This window comes from Anopheles stephensi, chromosome 2 (genome assembly GCF_013141755.1).
Source record: "Anopheles stephensi strain Indian chromosome 2, UCI_ANSTEP_V1.0, whole genome shotgun sequence".
Taxonomy (NCBI): domain Eukaryota; kingdom Metazoa; phylum Arthropoda; class Insecta; order Diptera; family Culicidae; genus Anopheles; species Anopheles stephensi.
In genome coordinates, this window is record NC_050202.1 from 24729606 (window position 1) to 24748349 (window position 18744).

Here is an 18744-nt window from a genome sequence, read left to right on the forward strand (position 1 = left end):
GCTTGGCCGGAATGGAAAGGGAAAATGGACAGAAAGGGAGAATCTTCTTCTGTGCCGGCTGCGCCAGGAGCAACGAAGCAGCCGTGTAAGAGTTTCCAATCGGTCGATGTTGCGCGGATGGTACCGGGAGTGATCATCCCGTGCCGTGCCAGACCATACACATCGCACGGCAGTGTATGAAGCCACACACTATCTGATCGTAACATGCAGGTTAACGGTGGGATGCAAAAGGAGCAATAACACAATTGAAGGGTTTTCCTTATTAGTTTTGGTTTGGACATTTTTGATCAATTCTAAACTTTTGTGTGAGTCATTACATTACCACTATTGTTCAAACTTATGACAAATAAAATCAACAAAAAATTAATACTTTTTTTGATATTTTAACCTGTGTAATTTATCTTCAATTGAATTCATTTGAGATTGCTTAAATAGTCTTAGACTTAGATAGTACATGAACTCAACAGTTGTCAGCTAACTGACAATGCAACTCAATGGTATATCATAAAATCCTAAATCATTGTCGGTATTTAACGAAACATTTCTAGGCAAAACGTATAAACACGAAAATAAGAATTAATACAATTATATGAACGTACAATGTACGTGAGATGAAAACTACACTAAAAAACTGACAACGGGGAAAAGGCCAATATCGCATATTTTAGATTGTTTTACACAATTTTGAAATACTTTTATCTGCTTTATATGCCGTGGTCCGCATACTTGTCGTTTTTGATATTTCAAAGAAATTAATTTATATATTTTAGTGGACATCAAACACAACCTTTCTTCTTCTTCCTTGGCACTACAACTTCGAGAGGTCTCGGCTTGCCATTTCTGGCTTTCTGTGACTTAGTTTTACCCGTAGTAAAGTAATCAGCCTTACGTACGGGGAGGCGGTCTGGATGGGATTTAAACCCCGGCCCTGCCGTGTGGTGACTGGCGCCGCTGTCGCCTCGGCCACCAGATCGCCCTCTAAAATACGACCTTTACAGTGCAAAACTCGAGATATAAACAAAAAACAATCCTTCAAAATAATTTAAAGCACTAAGGCTAGTCAGTCTTGCGAACCCTGCCTTACCCTACGTACCATACCAAAAACCCAAGGGCACGCTCTCATTCAACCCGTGCCGTGCGCGATTACCCCTCACGCCACCTTCACGTGCTTTTCCTTCGCTGCTCCCTGCGCCCGTGCCCCAACCAGAACATCGATATTTATGTGTCGCCCGATGCGAACCAAACCAAATCCGATCGGAATGCTTGTCTCGCACGGGCATCGTTATCGGAAGTTGGCGAACCAGCGCGCAAAAAAACATTCTCGACAACATTCTCACTGGGTGCGCACGTACACACCGTTGTTGCTATCCGACAAGAATGTTCTTGAGCTGGTCCGTGAGCGCGCGCGCGCACACACATAAGGGGGACATTTGCTTGCGTGCCTTGCTGTACCGAAGATTTCGGTACCTTTTAAGGGCAAGCCGATGCTGGAGGTGGTCAACAAGGTACAAGGAACAAGAAGGCTTGAATATCTGTACGCTTATCTAGCTGACATGTGTGTGTGTGTGTGTGTGTGTATGTGCTGTGTGCTGGGCGATAATCGCCTACTTAGACAGCATATCGGAATTAATTGACCTGGAATCTATCAAGCCAGGTGAGGATAAGATAGGGTTTTGAGAGTTACATCCAGGATAATTTTGGTATAAATTGCCTTGCAGTCTCTTTTTTCTATACTACCTTCCCAGCAGTAGTATATCGTATAGGCTCACTGCTTCACTAAACTTTGACATCCCAATGAGTTACATCGGTCAGCCCAAAAAAAGAAGCAAAAAAACAATCTCACACAACCCACTTGTTTAACATCCATCCATGAGGTAACCGTAATCAGTGCAATAAATAACTACACCCGCTCGGTGTGCAACATTGTAGCCCGGATCAAAGGCACTGTCTACCGCCTTCGGTGATCGATTATAGGAACGACTTAACGCATGTGAGTGTGGTTTGGTTTTTCTTTTTTTCTCCTCGTTTTTTGCGCTATTTGTACCAATTTCGCCTACACGTGATCGCCAGAGCATTCGGGGTTGCTGCTCCGTTATCGGCTTAGCTGGCGCTCACAAACACACACACACACACACACACACACACACACACACACACACACATACGAACCGTTGCATCTCTTTTCTCTAGTGGAGAGGCTTTTGCTATTATCTTGCCGTTTGAAAACAAATAGTTTAGCGTGCTTTCTTCACCCAAGCCTAACCTAGCGCCTAGACAGAAAGGTTCATCGCTTGTTCGGCTGTTGAAGTCTTTCGTATGGCTGCAGCGATGGCACAGGTGTAGCACGCCGGGTGGAACAATTAACAACACTTGGTCGTGTTCTGGTAGCTTGATTTTCTTCCCGCTCCCTGTTCACCTACCATCCGCTCTTTTCGTCTCCCACCCGCCTTGCTGCACATTTCCCTTTCATCTCTTGGTGGCCAACTAGGTAGGTGTGGAATGTAGAATGTGGCCGGCTAGTTTTATTATCAGCGCTTGCTGCACGCGGGCTACACGGATGCCTGTATCGCGTGTATTTCTATTTGCTGTTATTTGTTACCTTACGGTAGCCGTTCCCTTTATCGCCCGCAGCCGCCCACCTTCGCATGGCTGTGTTTTTTTCCTCCCGCAGCCCGAACGGCGAACACCGATTTTTCAAGACCGATTTTCTCCCCCCGTTTTCTCTCACCAGCTAGAGTACCCACGCCAGTACGCCTTGTGAGTATATGTGTGCGTTTTTTTTGCTGCCAAGAGATATTAGTTTTATAGCCCTAGTAGCTCCGGTCTAAACGAGTGGGGTTCGTCACTTGCTGCAGCCAGTTGCTAGTAGAAAGATGGGTTGGAAAGCGGTTGAAATTGAAACCGAAGAGTGCAGACGTGCTGGTACCTCGACCGGTAGCTGTCGGAAGAACGAAACTTAAGGAGGCGCTGGGTGGTAGTTGTTGTGCCTCTGAAGATATAGCGACCAGGTGCACCAGCATTTTAGTTGTCTGGGTAGCTCGAAGCTAGAATGAAAAAGCTTTCCTAATTAAGCGTTCTGCTTGCTGCGCTTCTTAATAACAATGCGTTCTAGCGGGTTGCGATGCGTTGATGGTTCGTAAAACTGTGGAAAGCTGGTCGCTTTTTTCATTGCAAACGTTTTACGACGATGTTTCAAGATATGATTGTTTCTTTATAGGAGCTACTGCTGCGGTGTAACCGATGCTAATGGTTGCAGGGTGCTGCGTAGTTTGTTGAGATTTATTATGATTTTTATAGCTAAATACTCGCTGAAGTCTTTATATTGCTATCGGCAATCATAATTTTCATTGTTTTAGAGGGCATGGACTTCAATTGCCTTTTCTGGCAAATGCCTCTGTAGAAGGGGACGATCTTTGAAAATGTTGCGGATCGTCCGGTGCTATTTTAAGTAGTGCGATCATAATATAGCGTAAAAAAATCCCTTCTTAATCTTAATTTGCTCTATATATTTCCAATATATTCATCTGTCGTGACAGGTATTTCGAGTGGAGAAGATTTCACAATTCAACACCAACGACTCATTAAGCGAGCTAATAAATTAATATTCACTTTTAATTTAAAGACAAACCCTCCAATCACCATCACCAACCCAACGTCATCACCTCTCTCAGCTTGATTGAGTCTACCTTTTTGCACCTCGAAAGAATATGGCCATCTTTAGTAGAAGAAAGTGCACCGCTCGAAACGTAGCTAATGGGCATTAGCGCTCACGCCGCTATTTAGCTTGGAAAGTTTTTTATTCGGCTCCGTGTGTGGCTGTGTATGGTACAAATTTCATCTCATTGTTTTGGCGTGCAATGGTGCAAAAAACAAAAGCTCAAGTAGACACCCTCCCCCCCCCCCCCCCCCTGTTGCCCAGCAAAGCAAATGTTACGTGCAGCGTCACCGTTTTTGCGCTCAGGCCTTGCCGTGTACGGGAGCTCGCGCGCGCTCGCGCTTTTCTTCTGCAATTTTCTCCGCTTCCAGCCTTTTTCCAGTTATGTTACGATTAATTGCTCACGGGGTTATTTGTTGCGCTACCGAACCCCTCACCCCAACTTGCCGCGCTACGCTGCGATGGTACGATCATCGAACGTAGGTTTTAGATAGAGGCAGTTGTGGCAGTACCTACCACGAGCGCTCCTCTCGAAAGCCCTCGTCGCGAGCTGTTTTATTGGGAAATTGGGAAAATGGTTCCGAGGTGTGTTGCTATAAGCATGGGGATTTTTATACACCTCCCAAACTGCTTTCGCTGATGAGGTTTGGGGCGCATAGTCGGTTTCGCTATCACTGTTCGGTGACCTGAAAATCACCGGGCACCGGGAAGATTATTTCTCTTTATTCTTTCACCACGCGGCAAGAATTCGGTAGGTCCGCTTTGGTGGACTTCCGCGGACCAGCTTTGCAGTTCTGAATGAAATTCTGCAAATGTTGGAGGCCACCCAGGGTGGCACACCGTGTTAATACCGTTAGTTGCGTAGCTGTCGAGCCCACCTCAGAACTCCAGAAGACAAAAAAACTGGATAGGAAGGATTAAGAACAAGCCTCAGTCTCTCTTTCAGGCTCCTAAAAAACAAAACCCCAGTAGTGAGCTATTTGCATGGCAACAGAGCACACAGGTAAGGATTTAAAAGCGACTGCTTCTTTAATTCCTTCCCACTGTATTGTTCCCAGTAAGCAAACAAGCTTAGATTGCTTAGATTGAAGGTTGATAAAAACACGTCACAAGGCGTTCTATTGGCCCGCTCAATCAGCCACTAGAGGTTGCCCGGGTAGCACCAAGTTAAGGTGGGAATGTGTCGGGGAAGCAAGCGCGTAATCAATCGTGTGTCAAATTGTGTGGCGAGAGAGATTTAGCAGCCTTTGCCACCTCAGCAACCGGGTACTAGGTTAGTCCGAACACGAAACAAGCTTTCGGGCGGGCGTTAATTTATCAGCACAACCACCATCAACCATTCAACGGGTCGCTTAACACCTTCTTTGCGCGAGCGAGATTGTGCGGCCATTGACCCACGGTAAGCGAAGATGGTTTCGATTGCGTTAAGGAATTATTTAATAAAAAGATCCCTTCAAAAATTGAACCCGGTAGAATGGAGAAAAGGGTTATAAAAGTGCGTCGTTTGATAATAAAATCAGTGCCAAAGTGCAACCCACCAATATCAATTATCGTAATGAGTGCACATTAAGCACCATTAATTACGACGGTACGATTTTCTGGTTTTTCTTCTGGTGCTTTGCCAAAATTCGAAGCTCTTCGTTTGGATGCAAAATCGATTCGAATATTCAATACACAAAAAGGAGCTTAAGATTCGATCTGCTTTTCCTTCCACCCATGGTGTAGGTCGACAAACATTTTTTGTTGTTGTTCTGACGACCATTGCTTTTTACGAGGCACAATCATTCTCGGTTTCGCAACCGGGTGCGATCGTACTTTGGCTGCGCGAGCACAACAATTTGCCTTCAGTTGTGCAATAATTTCCCAAATTTAATTATACACATAACGCGCACCGCTTGCTCGGGATGAAATCTTCGATCGGTGGAAGGTTGCTGCTTGGCGCGAATACCTGTAACTCGCGAAGTTTTTCAAGAATGAAGCTTGCCTTTTTACCTGCACCCAGCACGAACCATCGCTAGAAGCGCTACAATTTCACACGGCTGTCCCAATCAATGGAACCGAGCGGGGGGGGGGATACCTTTTTTAATGGGTGGTTTTGGGTGTTTATAGTTTTTTCGTGGTGGTGGAAGTTGGATATGAGAAGCTGTCTGTGGTGCTAGAAGGTTGAGGACCCATTTTTCAGTTTTTTCTTATTCTACCTCGAATGTAAACGTTCCTCTTGGCGGAGAGCAGGTTGAATGAGGGAGAAGCAAATCACTTTCCATGTACCCTATTATTAGGTTGATAGCTTAACCTAGGGTAACTCTATTCACGGTGTTTGTCTAGCTAATTGTTTAGAAGGAGCTGTTTTGGGCTGGTATTTTTTGTCTGTTCTAGCGTGGGGCTAATGAAGGTGAGCCGAGGGGACCAATGGTTTTATTCGAAAGAAAATAAAACTCTTGGTGCTGTTTTTTAGATTTAAAGAGAGTTTTATAGTGTAGTCTAAGCTAGAAATTCAGGTAAATTTAAGCCGCGTTCTGTCCAACAGTAGAGCAGTCAGAATAGTAGAGCCGAAACAGGTAAGCTCCTCCTTGTACGACTTGTCGAATACCACAGAATTTTAAAATACGTACAACAAATGGCTTAGGTCATCTTAAACCCCAAAGACAAAGAGGTTTATGACCTTATCAGTCCTTCTTTTATTCGATTACAAAATACGATGATGTGATCAGTTCCACCGATCGAAATTGGCAAAACTGGAGCGATGTAAGCCATTAGAGACTGAAAAAAACAACTGGTACGACCTCAAAGTGTGTACATATATTTTTAAACCATTTTATTTTTGGTGTTGGGCGGGAAAACAAAAAAACTAAACATTTATGAATTATGAATTTCCCTGAAAAGTGTGTTGCGACACACACACACACAATTTTCGCACACCTGATGGTAATTCGATTAACGGCGTTTTGGTTTTCCTCCCCAAGCAAGCGTTTGGTCCACTTTTCGAGGTTACGCAGTAATAGCTGATCGCGTAACCTGCTTGTCACTTGATTGAGCCTGGGTTCGGTGAGGTTTTGTTTTCTTCTTCTACCCATCCCTAATGTGCACCACCTATCAGCGCCTATCTGCATCTCGCGCAAAAATCGCTACTGTGAGGTGGGATGAAAAATTTCAAAAACTTTGAAGCGCAAGAGAAATTTTCTCTTAATTTAATTTTGATTACCACTTATTTTATATCTGGCTTTTTTGTTTCTGTTTCTGATTTTTCGAGCCGGGGTATGGAATTTTCCTTCCTTCGCTGAGGCGCGGCGCATTCGGGTGTCCGATGGCAAACCGGAGACCGGGACCGATCGTACGCTGCGGCTTTCGAAGCGTTCCGGTGATCAGCTGATTTAACTGTGATCTAATTTCCCTCTTTTCTAGTTTGCGAGCGAACGGGTGCGTGTGCTGGGCTTTCCTGCCCCGCAAAGGGCCCAGGGTAATGGGCGGGATTACTTTCCCGCGGTGTGGACGCTGTTCGCGTAACATTGGCTTTGTCGGAATGCGAAGAAAGCGTTTCGTATTCGAACAGGTAATGGAAAATCGGTCGCCAAACGGGGTGCGGGAAAAATATGAATGAACTAAGGTGTAGAGAGCTGTGTACGTTAAGAGAGACCTCAGCGTTGGTTTGAAGAGAGATTTAAGATTTTGTTAATATTTTTTGCTTTAAAAGGTTTTGAATATTAGAAGCAGTTGTCAAAAATTAACATCTGTAATATCCTTAGAGCTACGAAAATTGGTTTAAGTCTAAGACGCTACTGCAGCTATCTAGTACTCAGTATTTTGAGACAGTTTTCCAACTCCCAGGACATAGCCGACTCTGTAATAGTAAGTTCTTGTGAGTACCAACTCTGGATATCAGTGTAATATCTTCAAAGAACACGAACTCCTGATCTTATCAAGAGGCTCTTGAATCCTTTCACAAAGTCTCTACGAACGATTTTGTAATGGACAGTTGGTCCGAGTATCAACTTTGGATGTCAATGATATCTTCAAAGAATATTAGAATATCGGATGTTATCCAAATTGACAAATTGAGAATTTCAACAGTAGTATTGATAGTCTCCTGAATATTTGAAGAGAGAGCTCTTCTCAATTTCTTGCTTCACGAAAATTGCTTTGTTTATGAATACAGTTCAGGAAATAAAATAAAATTATAAATTCTATTGCCATCAAGAAGGAGTATCGCAACGTACTTATTTTAATGTTGCATACTTGTACTTCACTTCTGAAGAGATTCCAGAAGCCTAGAATACTAGTCTAACAGTTTTATAGTTACGTGTTTAAGCTTGCCAGATTTAGGTATTTATTTATCATACAAGTAGACAATAAACCTAACATTACTTTCAATTTTCCCCTCAGGTAGACCTTTAATAAATAAGTGTAAAAACCGCATACGAAATATCCCAAAAATCCCCTCAATATCCTCAAAACAATATGACAATACGGCGTCAAGCCGTAATCCTAAAAATATAAATATAAATCCTCAAAACAACATTCTAACGTCATAAGTCAAACAGTCCCGTGGGTTCTTCCCGCTCAAAAAATTGATAATCGTCCAGCCATAAAATTACAAACCCTCCCGCCGGATGCCCCTTCTCACCCGGCTTGAAAAGCCTTACCACATTAAGGCAATGATCAAGCTGGACGGATCCACCCATCGTTGCCACTTTACGCGATCAGCGCTCGGAGGATGATCTGAACCGTGGAGAATATCCTGAGCATGAGTTCCTTAATGGCTACCCTCCGATATTGGCAAACCCCTAAGCTCCCAGTCCTCGTTTTCTGGCCAGCCATCCTCCTCCTTATCGTGTCCCGAGCGCTTCGACAGTGGACGGGTTTTATGTTATTTGAAAAATTTGTTAACTCATTCAACGTTCCCGAAATGCTGCGAATGGGAAAGTGTGCGACCCTCCCATCGAGACGGCAACTACTACTTGCCCCATTAGTTGGGGTTGGGGATCTGGTTGTTTCTTCTTCATATTTCTTCCTTCCTTCCAAACTCTGCTCCAAACTCGGGCAAGTTAGCCGAAGGATTGAAAAAAAAAAACGGGGAATGAAGGACGAGTCACGATCGCGAGTTCGCGGTTGTATCTCATTTCTGGACCGCGTTTTGTTTTTTTGTTCTACTCCTTACTGACCTCGCCCGTGTTTCAGGGGTTTTTGGAGCTTCACTTTTATCATTCGTAAATGTGTTTTGAGCGTTGGTCCCCGTCCTCCGGTTCAGGACAGAACAGTTAAAACATTTCGGAAGAAGTAAGGAAGAACGGTTTTTTATAACATATCATCTCCTTGGAACACGTTTTGAGGTTCGATTTCGGTTTGGCCTTCTTTTTTTTCACTTCAAGGAAGCATACATTAGCTGCCAATAAAATCTTATGTGGGATGTACAAAGTTCTAAAGCTAAAATCGCGAGGATCTTCTTCCCTTTACCTGTTCGGTGAGGACTGGTAAACAATTCCGACACAGTCGCAAGGGTTCGAATGTTGCAAGCTGATGCCTTTTTTTTTGTGTGTGGCTGTGTTGTGCTTCAAAAAAGGACCGCCCAAAAGCCTTTTAATTGCAATTTTCTGCTTTTATCCTTCGCTTGGAGCCGTTCCTGTTTTGGACACGTTCGAGAGGAGGAGGAGGAGGCTTAGAATTCGTGGCTTCAGCAACAGTGCCGATGGGCAGTTGAATTTGTTGGAAGCTTTCAAGGATTTCCCTTTCAAACATCCATTAGCGCGTAGCCTGATTGTGGTGGAGAAGATGCGGAATGGAATATGAAATTAATTTGATTTATAACGTAAAAGACAAGAGCAATTGTTGCGAGCCCCCTATCCGAGGCACATCTCAATTCTGGAGCTTACCAAAAATGGGACGAGACTTTGGCTGGTGGTGAATAATGAGTTTCGAAGTCAGCGGGTCGTACTCAACACTTATTATTTGGTGATGAATACTTCAAGGCTTCCGTAGAGCCCGGAGGGTGTGGTTCAGTTTAGACCGCATTTAGTGTGTCCTAAAATGGTACTTAACCCTGGAAGAGCTTTCCATGGCCCTATCTTGCATTACGGGGTGACCGGGGGCCCCAGCATTGCATTACGACATAACCTTTGTTTTTATTCGCGTCGATCTAACCGACTTAATTAAGTCGCACGGTGAGAGAAATTAGCTTACATCTCATTATGCGGATGCACTTTCTAGGCGCACTCTTACTTTCCTCTCGTTTACGGCTGTTGCGGCTTTTATTTCCCAACGTTTGAAATGGTTGGGCGTCGGCTACCAGATTACCGTCCCACGCTAATGATGGCAGATTTGCTCATATAAGGTTGATTGCAAGTTTGCCGTGCCCAGGAGGTTGCAAATCCGGCGCAAGGAAATTGGCTGTTTGATCGTATCGTAAATGTTGTGAAGCAGCTATTGCTGCACACAGTCACACGCTAATAAGTGGTGGCAACATATGCTCGTGGCTGAGAAGACAAAAGCGATCAAGTGTGAACTAACTAACGATCCTCATTAACGGAGAAAGGGAGAGTGAACTGTCAAAGTGACATGTCACTGTGACAGAGGTTATGTAAGCATAGTGTAACGAAATACTAGAAACTAGCAATCACTTTTCAGTTACTTCAAGCACCGAAACACAACAAAAATCGTCTACATACGATAAGCGATCAGAAAATCCAGTCTCTAAATAACAACCTCACTCTCAGCATCAAGTACCAATAAACAGTCCAGTTGAAAGTAAAATGACAATTTAATCACAGCTCACACTCACACAAAGTTACACGCACACGAACACAAGAAAACAACACTGCTCACATTAGGAACTTCCTTAAGCATTTGGATTTCTGCAGGAACGTTTAGAAAAGGACTTGGGAGGCCGATTCCGATTTGCAGCTCTTGCACTTACCTCCGCCTAATGTTGCAACAGCCTGATGATGCTTGGTAGTAGCCGAGGCAGCCGTTGTACCGACGAGATTCGCACTCGCCGTCTGCAGCGTCGGCGAAGGTCCCATCACGCCATACTTGATCGGTTTGAAGTGGAAGAACGAGGGCGAATATCCTGACCCTGCTCTACTCAGCGAACTGAAGCGTTCCTCGCGGTCCTCCACGTACAGACCCTCCTTACCCATCGCCGCCAGCTGACGCCCTTTCGGCATAAACATCACCAAAAACACGGTGGACGAGGTGGCTACCAGCCCGAACGCAAGACACGCGTCCCGATGCCGATCGGCCACCGCCAACCCGCACAGTGTCCACCCGAGCCAGATCGGAATGATGCCACCGATCGCTAGGCCAATGTACGTTGCCTCACGGTAGTTGTCCCGAATGCCGCGCGACTTGATTGCCAATATAGCGACGAACACGATCAGAAACACGATATAGATCAGGGAGAGCAGTAGCTCCGCGAACGGGGTGTGACAGAGCGGAATGGTGGGAGTGGCGGTCGCCGCTAGATCACCTGCCGTTAGGAGAAGGTGATAGCGACTAGACACTGCAGTACCACCACCGGTACCAACCCCGGCACCCACGGGAACATTGTCAACACTGGGCGGTGACGTCAGCAGCCACTGACCACCGACGGCCACCTGAATGAGCACGGCGAACAGAAGCAGCAGACCCTGGTAAGGTGCCGGCAAGTACACGCCTCCATTTAAGCTGATCAGAAACACGCACTTGACCAGCAGGGAGGCAAAGACGAGCGCGAACGCAACACCGGCACCGAAGCGCATCGTAGCACACGAGAGAATCGTTGGATTGACGGTAAGAACTGCGGCCAGCCCCGAGCAGGCAAACAACCCGAGCAGTAGCATCTGACCGAGGAAGAGATGCCTTCGGCTAGGAGACGTCCTCCAGGCCTTGCACAGTACGAACACCTCGAACGCGGCCATCATCAGCATCGACAGTGAGGCAAGCACCAGCACCGGCACTACCCAAGGTTCTTTACGGAGACCTCCCGCGTACCCGGTCGTCGACACTACCGTCGGTGGGGTCACATTCTGACGCGTTGTACTGCTGCTGCCACTATTACCACTATTGCTCGATGCAGCCGATGGGTGACGCGCGGCCAGTATGACCCCACCGGGCCGTACGGTCGTAGAACGCGACGCCGCAGACGACGCTGTCGATGGCACTACGAAGAACTCGGTCGACATCTCGAGCCGATGCGCCTGCGCAGATGACGCATTGCTGATGCCGGCAATGTTAAGCCCGATGCCGGCACTTCGACCCGCACTTTCCAACACACCGCTACTAGCACTGGCGGCACTGTCACGCGTCACCGCGACCGTATCGAGCCGATTCTGGGCGAGCTGTTCCGTGTCGGAGTTCTTCTCCTTGTGCGTCGCATCGACCGCGAAATAGTCACCACCGGCTTGATCGCCATCATCTTTCACACCGTGCTCCTCCTCTTCCGCTTCGACCTCCTCCTCACCCTCCTCCTCGTCATCACCCTCCTCTTCGTCCTCCTCGGTGAGGTCCTGGGAGCCGGCGCGTACACCCGCACCCTTCACACTTCTACCGCTCACCATCATCACGTCACTACGCTTGATGTCATTGTCGCTGGACGGAGCTAATGGGTGAGCTGGCGGTGCCAACCCAACTCCTGCCCTCCCGTACACTGTGGGCCCTCGGGCCTGTCTTGCACTACCGACGGACACTGACACCCCCGGACCGATGTCCTCCACATTGGGACGGTTGCGTGGCGCAAGCCGATCGCCAAACTTGGGCAGATTAAGCAACGCCCGGTGGTTGCTTTCCGCCGCATCCAGATCGGCGGCATCCGCTTCACCGCTACTGCTGCCAGCTAACGCTGAGGAGACGACGCCACTAGCCAAACACCGATAGTGCACCACTTGGCAGAACGCCACTAACGCGACCGCTAGCACGAGCGCCGACCGTTTCGGTCGACGAGCCATACCGAACTGACTGTTGCTTCCAACGGTGCATGCTGCTGTGCTCACCCGAGGCGCACACTGAGCGTTGTTTTGGGGGGAACCGCGCATATGCCGGTGCGTGAGTTGAGACGGTTGGTCACTCGTGAGACGGGTTTTGGATTTTATGTTTGAGAGGAGCATATTCTGCAAGGGGGAGCATGAGCATGATCGCTTGGGGAAATGTGTACTGTTGGGGCTTTGGGTGCTCACTCTCGCCGGAACTCAATCTCAGCGCGATCTTTGAGTTTGAGCTTGATCGCACAGTGGTTTACATTGGGATCAGAAATAAGATTTGAAGGTAAACATAACATCACTTGAAGTTCCTTCGTGCCTTTAAAATTTCTATATGCTTTTTAATATTTTTATTTTAATTAAAAAAAACTTTTAACCAATACGATCACATTAAAAAATTCGGCGTCATCAAAGTATGGTATGAGTATGCTTATTTAATTTAATGAAGGAGATAAATGCTAAAACTGCTAAAAATTAAGTTAAAAATGGGAAAATATCAATACGCTATGCAATGATTATAAAGTTATGTTAAAAAAAAAGTCAATTGAAAGTAAATAACATAATTAGTACACCATTTATTCTTCTTTCGTGGCTCTGTAACTTCAAGAGGTTCTGGCCTACAACTTCTGGCGTTCCGAAAGTTGATTTTACCCGTTACTGGATAGTTAGTCCTGGAGCCGGTCCAGATGGGATTTGAACCCCTGTTTTTCCTTGTGAAAGCTGGCACGACTATCGCATTGCTCTCCCGAACGCCCCAAAAAATAGTAATCAACTAATTCAAGAATATCCTTGAGTAAATTTTTCTTCGAGGAGTTCAAGTAGCAGAGGCGGTCGTTGACTTGGCTTTCACATGGCAGGACACGATATTGAATCCTGCCTGGACCGTATCCTCGTGCGCAGAAATGACTATCGAGCTTCAGGTAAGCTTAGTCGAGGAAGACTGTATTGGCATGTCAAGACCACTGGAGGTTGTAGAGCCAAAAAAGGGAAAATCACTAAAGAAAATCTGAAAGAGTGAAATAGTGTTGTTTTCTTTCAATGGAGAGCAAGGAATTGATAACGTAACAGAATAAATAGTTTTTTTTTCTACATCAAGAAAGACTTTGAATGATTAATTTTGAAAATTCAGCAAAGCATTCACAACCATTAAGACGGACTAAAACTATGATAATTCTTTACCAAATGATCTTTTTTAAACCTCCTCTCAAATAAAAGATGTTAATTAAGGGATAAATAAAGCTTACTTAAGCTTAAAAATGAACATTACTCCCACTTTTAAATGTTGTAGATAATTTTTATCTATTTTCTTCGATGATTGCATAGAAGCAACCATCAATTCCCTCTCAATTCGGTGCAAACCGCTTTACATGGGGTTTTTGCAAGTTCAAGTGCAGTTGGAGTGCACAAACTGTAATGCTCTTCTCTCAACATAAAACGAACGAGAGAAGAACAGAGCCGGTGAGTTCCTTCTCACCACTGGCACAACTCCACACCCGTTGCCTGCATTTTCGATGCAAAACTGCAAACTGTTCGGTGGTTTTGAATACCGTCATCATCATCGCAACACCCCACATATCCCCACACGATTCAGCCATCCGAGTGGGCAGTTCTTGGCGGGTAACCCTTTAAAAACGTAATAATGTTACGTCTGTGGTCAATAAAAAAAATGCTTATCGACTTAATTTCCCTTTGAGGGTTATACGTGTGGCGTGTTTGTTAGACTGCAGCTCGCGTTGAGTAATCTACCACCACTCGATCGTCGATGTTGACGATTGCGGTGTACGGTTTAAGGGCTGTGTTGCCGTAACGATTCTCCCAGGATGTTTCGCGATTTGAAATCGAGTCCTGCATTACATCCATTTCATTCACCTTCAGCACTATCACCGGTGAGGTTCTGGAACGGCCCGTGCCTTGAACTTGTTTTTCAACAACCGGGTTTCGTCTAAAAATTCCATCAACGCCTCAACTTTGCCGGTTCGCCGACACCTGTTCCCGGGGCGGGGATACCTAGCCTAACGGTATCACCAGCGCGTCACGGGCGTCCCTATCTACGAACCAGAATTTCTCCCGGTCTTTTTTCATGTTGATCTCCACCCCGGGGACCTGGGGAGATCGGCAAACCGGACTTGCGTGCTTGCGAAACGCACGGGTTGACCACTTTCCGTTTCCTTTCCGGTGGGACCCCGTCAACGGGGTCTTCCAACGGAATGGTGGGAAGTGAACTCCAGCCAGATAGTGACGCAATTGCGCTATCGTACGCCATTAGTTCTAACACTTTCCGGTGGCAGATTCTGGTTCGAGTGGTCTAGCCGCAGATATGGAAAGGGTTGTTTTGACTCGCCTTTTTCTCTCTCTCTCGATTAGCAAGAGGGATGGACGCACGACGTCCACGCAAGTTGCACGGGGAGTGTGTGTGTGTGTCCCATAGAAGGTGCTACCAACGAAAGTAGCATTCCCGTTTTCACTTCTTCGTTGTGCGTTGCGTTTGAGGACCGATGGACGACTAGCGGCTCCACTTGGTCGAGTTCCCGTTCGTTTTGGATCCGATCTGCATCATCATCGTCATCGCCGTCGATCAGGGCGTTTCGATTGCTTGGGGCGTCTGTTGGCGTGTCTTGTTAGCATGCATGACGGACATGATTTCCATCAAACCATCAGGGACTCCATCACCGAGGGCCTAAGCGCGCGATGCAGATCCCTTCGAGCTGGACGGAAATGAAGCGGCACGAAAGCTCATAATGTGCCGCCGTATCTCTGTTTGTGTTTGGCTGCGCTCGGGGTTTCGCTGTTGGTCAGCCGAACGAAAAGTTCTCGCAAGAAACCCTATACCGATTCGAAGTTTTTTGGGGGGGAGAAGCGGTTGACTGGCGGAAGAGTGTTCACGGGCAGATTCATTATCAAGAGCAGAACGATCACGACCGCGACCAATGATTGAATAATCTACGATCGTTGACATATAAACATTTCTTCCACTTCATCGGTACACGATGTCCTCCACAACTGTCAGACGCGACTGTCAACCCCTAATGCACACATACAGTTACTTCCCAGCAAGTCAACTGCAGGCGCTGCAGGATAAAATGAGGATCAGAAACAGGAATTCAAGCACCGGCGGGCGGGCTGCCAAGAATGCCCGCGCACACAAATCTCGCTGCCCGGATGTCATTGATTACGGCAAACGACAGCCGCGGGTCAACAGTGCAACAATGTTTTGTTCGAACACTGCGCAAAAAAAAAAAAAAACCCGTCGCCGTGACTCGCCGAAACTGTGTGCTGTGGCTTCCCGTTCGATACTGTAACGTGTGCCTTTGCGATGGTTTCCGATTTTCCGACCCGTGTATCGCTCGCTGGAGTCGAATTGTTGCTCACGATTTGTGTGCGACGGTCACGGAGTTTGTTCGGTTTTGTTTTGCTTCAGTTTTCGGAAGCACAAGTGCCCCGTAACCAGGGGGTGGGGGGTGCAGTGGCTTCGGGTCAGCCTTCCGCCGTACGTACTGCATAATCTCACATGAAGGTTGATTGGTGCGATCCGGCCCTCAAAAGGTCAATGGCATCGGTACCCCCAAAAGACATCCTCGGGGTTTGGGTAGCGTTCGATTACCGATCCTTGCCCGAAAGCGGTTGGTTCCAAAAATAGTGCCCAAATTTTCCAGTTCTTCGTTTCGGGGTGTATCGTAAAACCGTATTGGGTAGTGTTGGGTTTATCTTTTGCGCCGATGCTGCTTGCATCGATGCTGGATCGGTTGTGCATAAACGTTTGAACGTTAGTTATTGTGTTTGTTCTGTCTGCTGGAAAAAGGGTTCGTACGAAGGGAAGAGCGTGAAGGTGTTTAAAATAAAAAATGAATTGTTCTGATTTTTTTACATCTTGTAGACTGAATAAAAGATTTACAAGTTAAATTACTGAAATGTTTAAACAAAAACGAATTTTTAAATTTTCCTTTCTCCTTTGTTTGGTCTTAGTTGAAAATTGCTTAAAGTTTCTTGCAGTTTAATATCGAAAAGTAATTAAATAATTAAATAAACTAATAAGTATATAGGATGATCAAAAAGTAAATAAATAAATAAATAAATAAAGGAATCAAATCAATCCCGTTTATGACCCAAAATTACAAACACACTAATAAAAAAATTCTCTTCATTTATCACAAATTTATTTAAAAACAAGTAAATAATCGAAATTTAGTCAACGAAAATAGTGAATCCCTTTCGATTTGTTGATGAAATAAAAAAGTTAAGGCGAAAAATACAAAAATTACACAAATTGATAAATTTTGTAGAGTAAGGAAAATAATTCAATAATTAAATCTGCTGAACCTTATTGGGGCGGTTCAGTGGCGGAGGCGATCTCGGCGCCGATCTTCACACGACAGGACCGGGGTTCATATCCCATCCAGACTGCCTCCCCGTACCCTGGCCCAACTATCCAGCCCCGGGGTAAAATCAAGACAAGAAAGGCCAGAAATGGCAGGCCGAGACCTGTCGAGATTGTAGTGCCAAGGAAGAAGAAGAAGGAGACGAACCTTATAAGAATTCTGATCAATGTAAAATCTTTGTGAACAATTTTATGAATCCTTCGTTAATATGAAAAAAACATGAATTAAAAAAAAATTGAAAGTAAACAATCAGATTTGGACTTCACACTGGAGGATCGAGGTTCGAATCCCATCCGGACCGCCTCCTCGTATGCAGGACTGACTATCCTGGGGGGGGGGGGTAAAACCAAGTCAGAGAAAAGCCAAAAATGGCAGGCCAAGGCCTCTTGAAGTTAAAGGGTCATAGAAAAAGAAGAATAATAATCAGAAGAAGAACATATCTTAAAGTAAATTTACAAAAAAAACAACATGAATTAATTTAATTTGTTCTTTATTTGTGTGATAAAATTGCCATAATCTTCAGAATTGGAAAAAAGAGATTAAGTCGAGTACATAGAGAATGATTGCTAAAATGGAAAGATAAAGAAAAAGGAGTAAAATCATAATTGAAATAATTTAATCGTATAGGAGGAACATTAGACGATGTTGTAAATCGTGAACAAAATTATAAAATTTTATTAAAACAAACAAATAAAACAATTATAAACATTTTGAAATAAGAAACATATTCAAGGATTACCAAAATAAGAGTCAAATCAGGATGTAAACCCTGCATTTACAATACCTTAGGTACGAAAAGTTTCTGCCACAATCCTTTTGCTCATCCATCCGAGTGCGCATTTGTGCAGCGTACAGATTTAACTGCAGCTACGCTTTTACTGCTCCGCCGGTTGTAATTCAATAAAGTTTCATTGCACAGCCAATCGTATCCACGCGGTGAAATGAGGCAAGGGAAGAGATTATTTGGAAGTACATCAAACAGTCGCCAACACACACGCAGAAACCAAACGTTTCACAACAAATGTGCCGAAAAGCGAAGCACCAGCAAACAAACCAAATCCGTCTCGATCGCATAACACGAAACAAACGCACCAGCACGCTGCAACCAAGAATGTGCACTTTCGTCTGCGGTTTTTGACGTTACGCCTCCATTTGTTCGCCGACCATCCATGCTGGCCGTGTGCTTTTTGCTCTTTCGTTTGGTGTGTGTGTTCTTGGCTGGAGTTGAAGTGTTTTTTTTCTGCAACTCGCTGGCCTTTTGTCTTTTCGAAGCAGTAAAACCCGATGCCGTGTGATTGCATCGTGGAGTCGTTGAATCTGCGGTTCGGAAATTAAGATATGTATGCGGGAGAAAGAGGCCCCAAAGGCCCGAAACCGGACTCCACACGAGCATACATATTTATGAATCAAGAAACACCCCGTCCCCGATGCTCATCCTCCAACCCTTTGCCCCAGCCAATATACCAGGCTCACTGAAAGCGTTTTACAAAAAACCACACCAAGCAGGAGGACACACCACACCGACACAGTGGTCCGGCTTGACTGTCACGTTGCGTACGCGTTATCAATTGTTCTGAAATCTTGCGTACCCTTGCCGCGGTTTGCCCAGGTACCGAGCGTGTGGATGGAAACTCCGCTCGGCTCGGCAGCACAACAATGGGCGGAATCTTGAGGAAGCTTTAATCAGAAGGTGTTGATCTTTCGCTCGAGGAAAGTTTGTTTTCGGGTGGATTTGGAGTTTTGTTTTTTTTGTTTTGGTTTTTGTGTT

The 18744-nt window shown here is 45.5% G+C and overlaps 1 protein-coding gene across 2 annotated transcripts in view; it reads right to left on the bottom strand.

Annotated features, from left to right (window-relative positions):
* The window catches only part of LOC118505880, a 46657-nt gene extending 34082 nt beyond the window's left edge, over positions 1–12575 (bottom strand). For both annotated transcript variants that reach the window (XM_036042318.1, XM_036042317.1), the window contains exon 1: positions 10563–12575. In XM_036042318.1, coding sequence (XP_035898211.1) covers positions 10563–12570 — 2008 coding nt within the window. In that variant the 5' untranslated portion in view covers positions 12571–12575. The remainder of the gene's footprint in view (positions 1–10562) is intronic.
* Positions 12576–18744: the final 6169 nt, after the last annotated feature.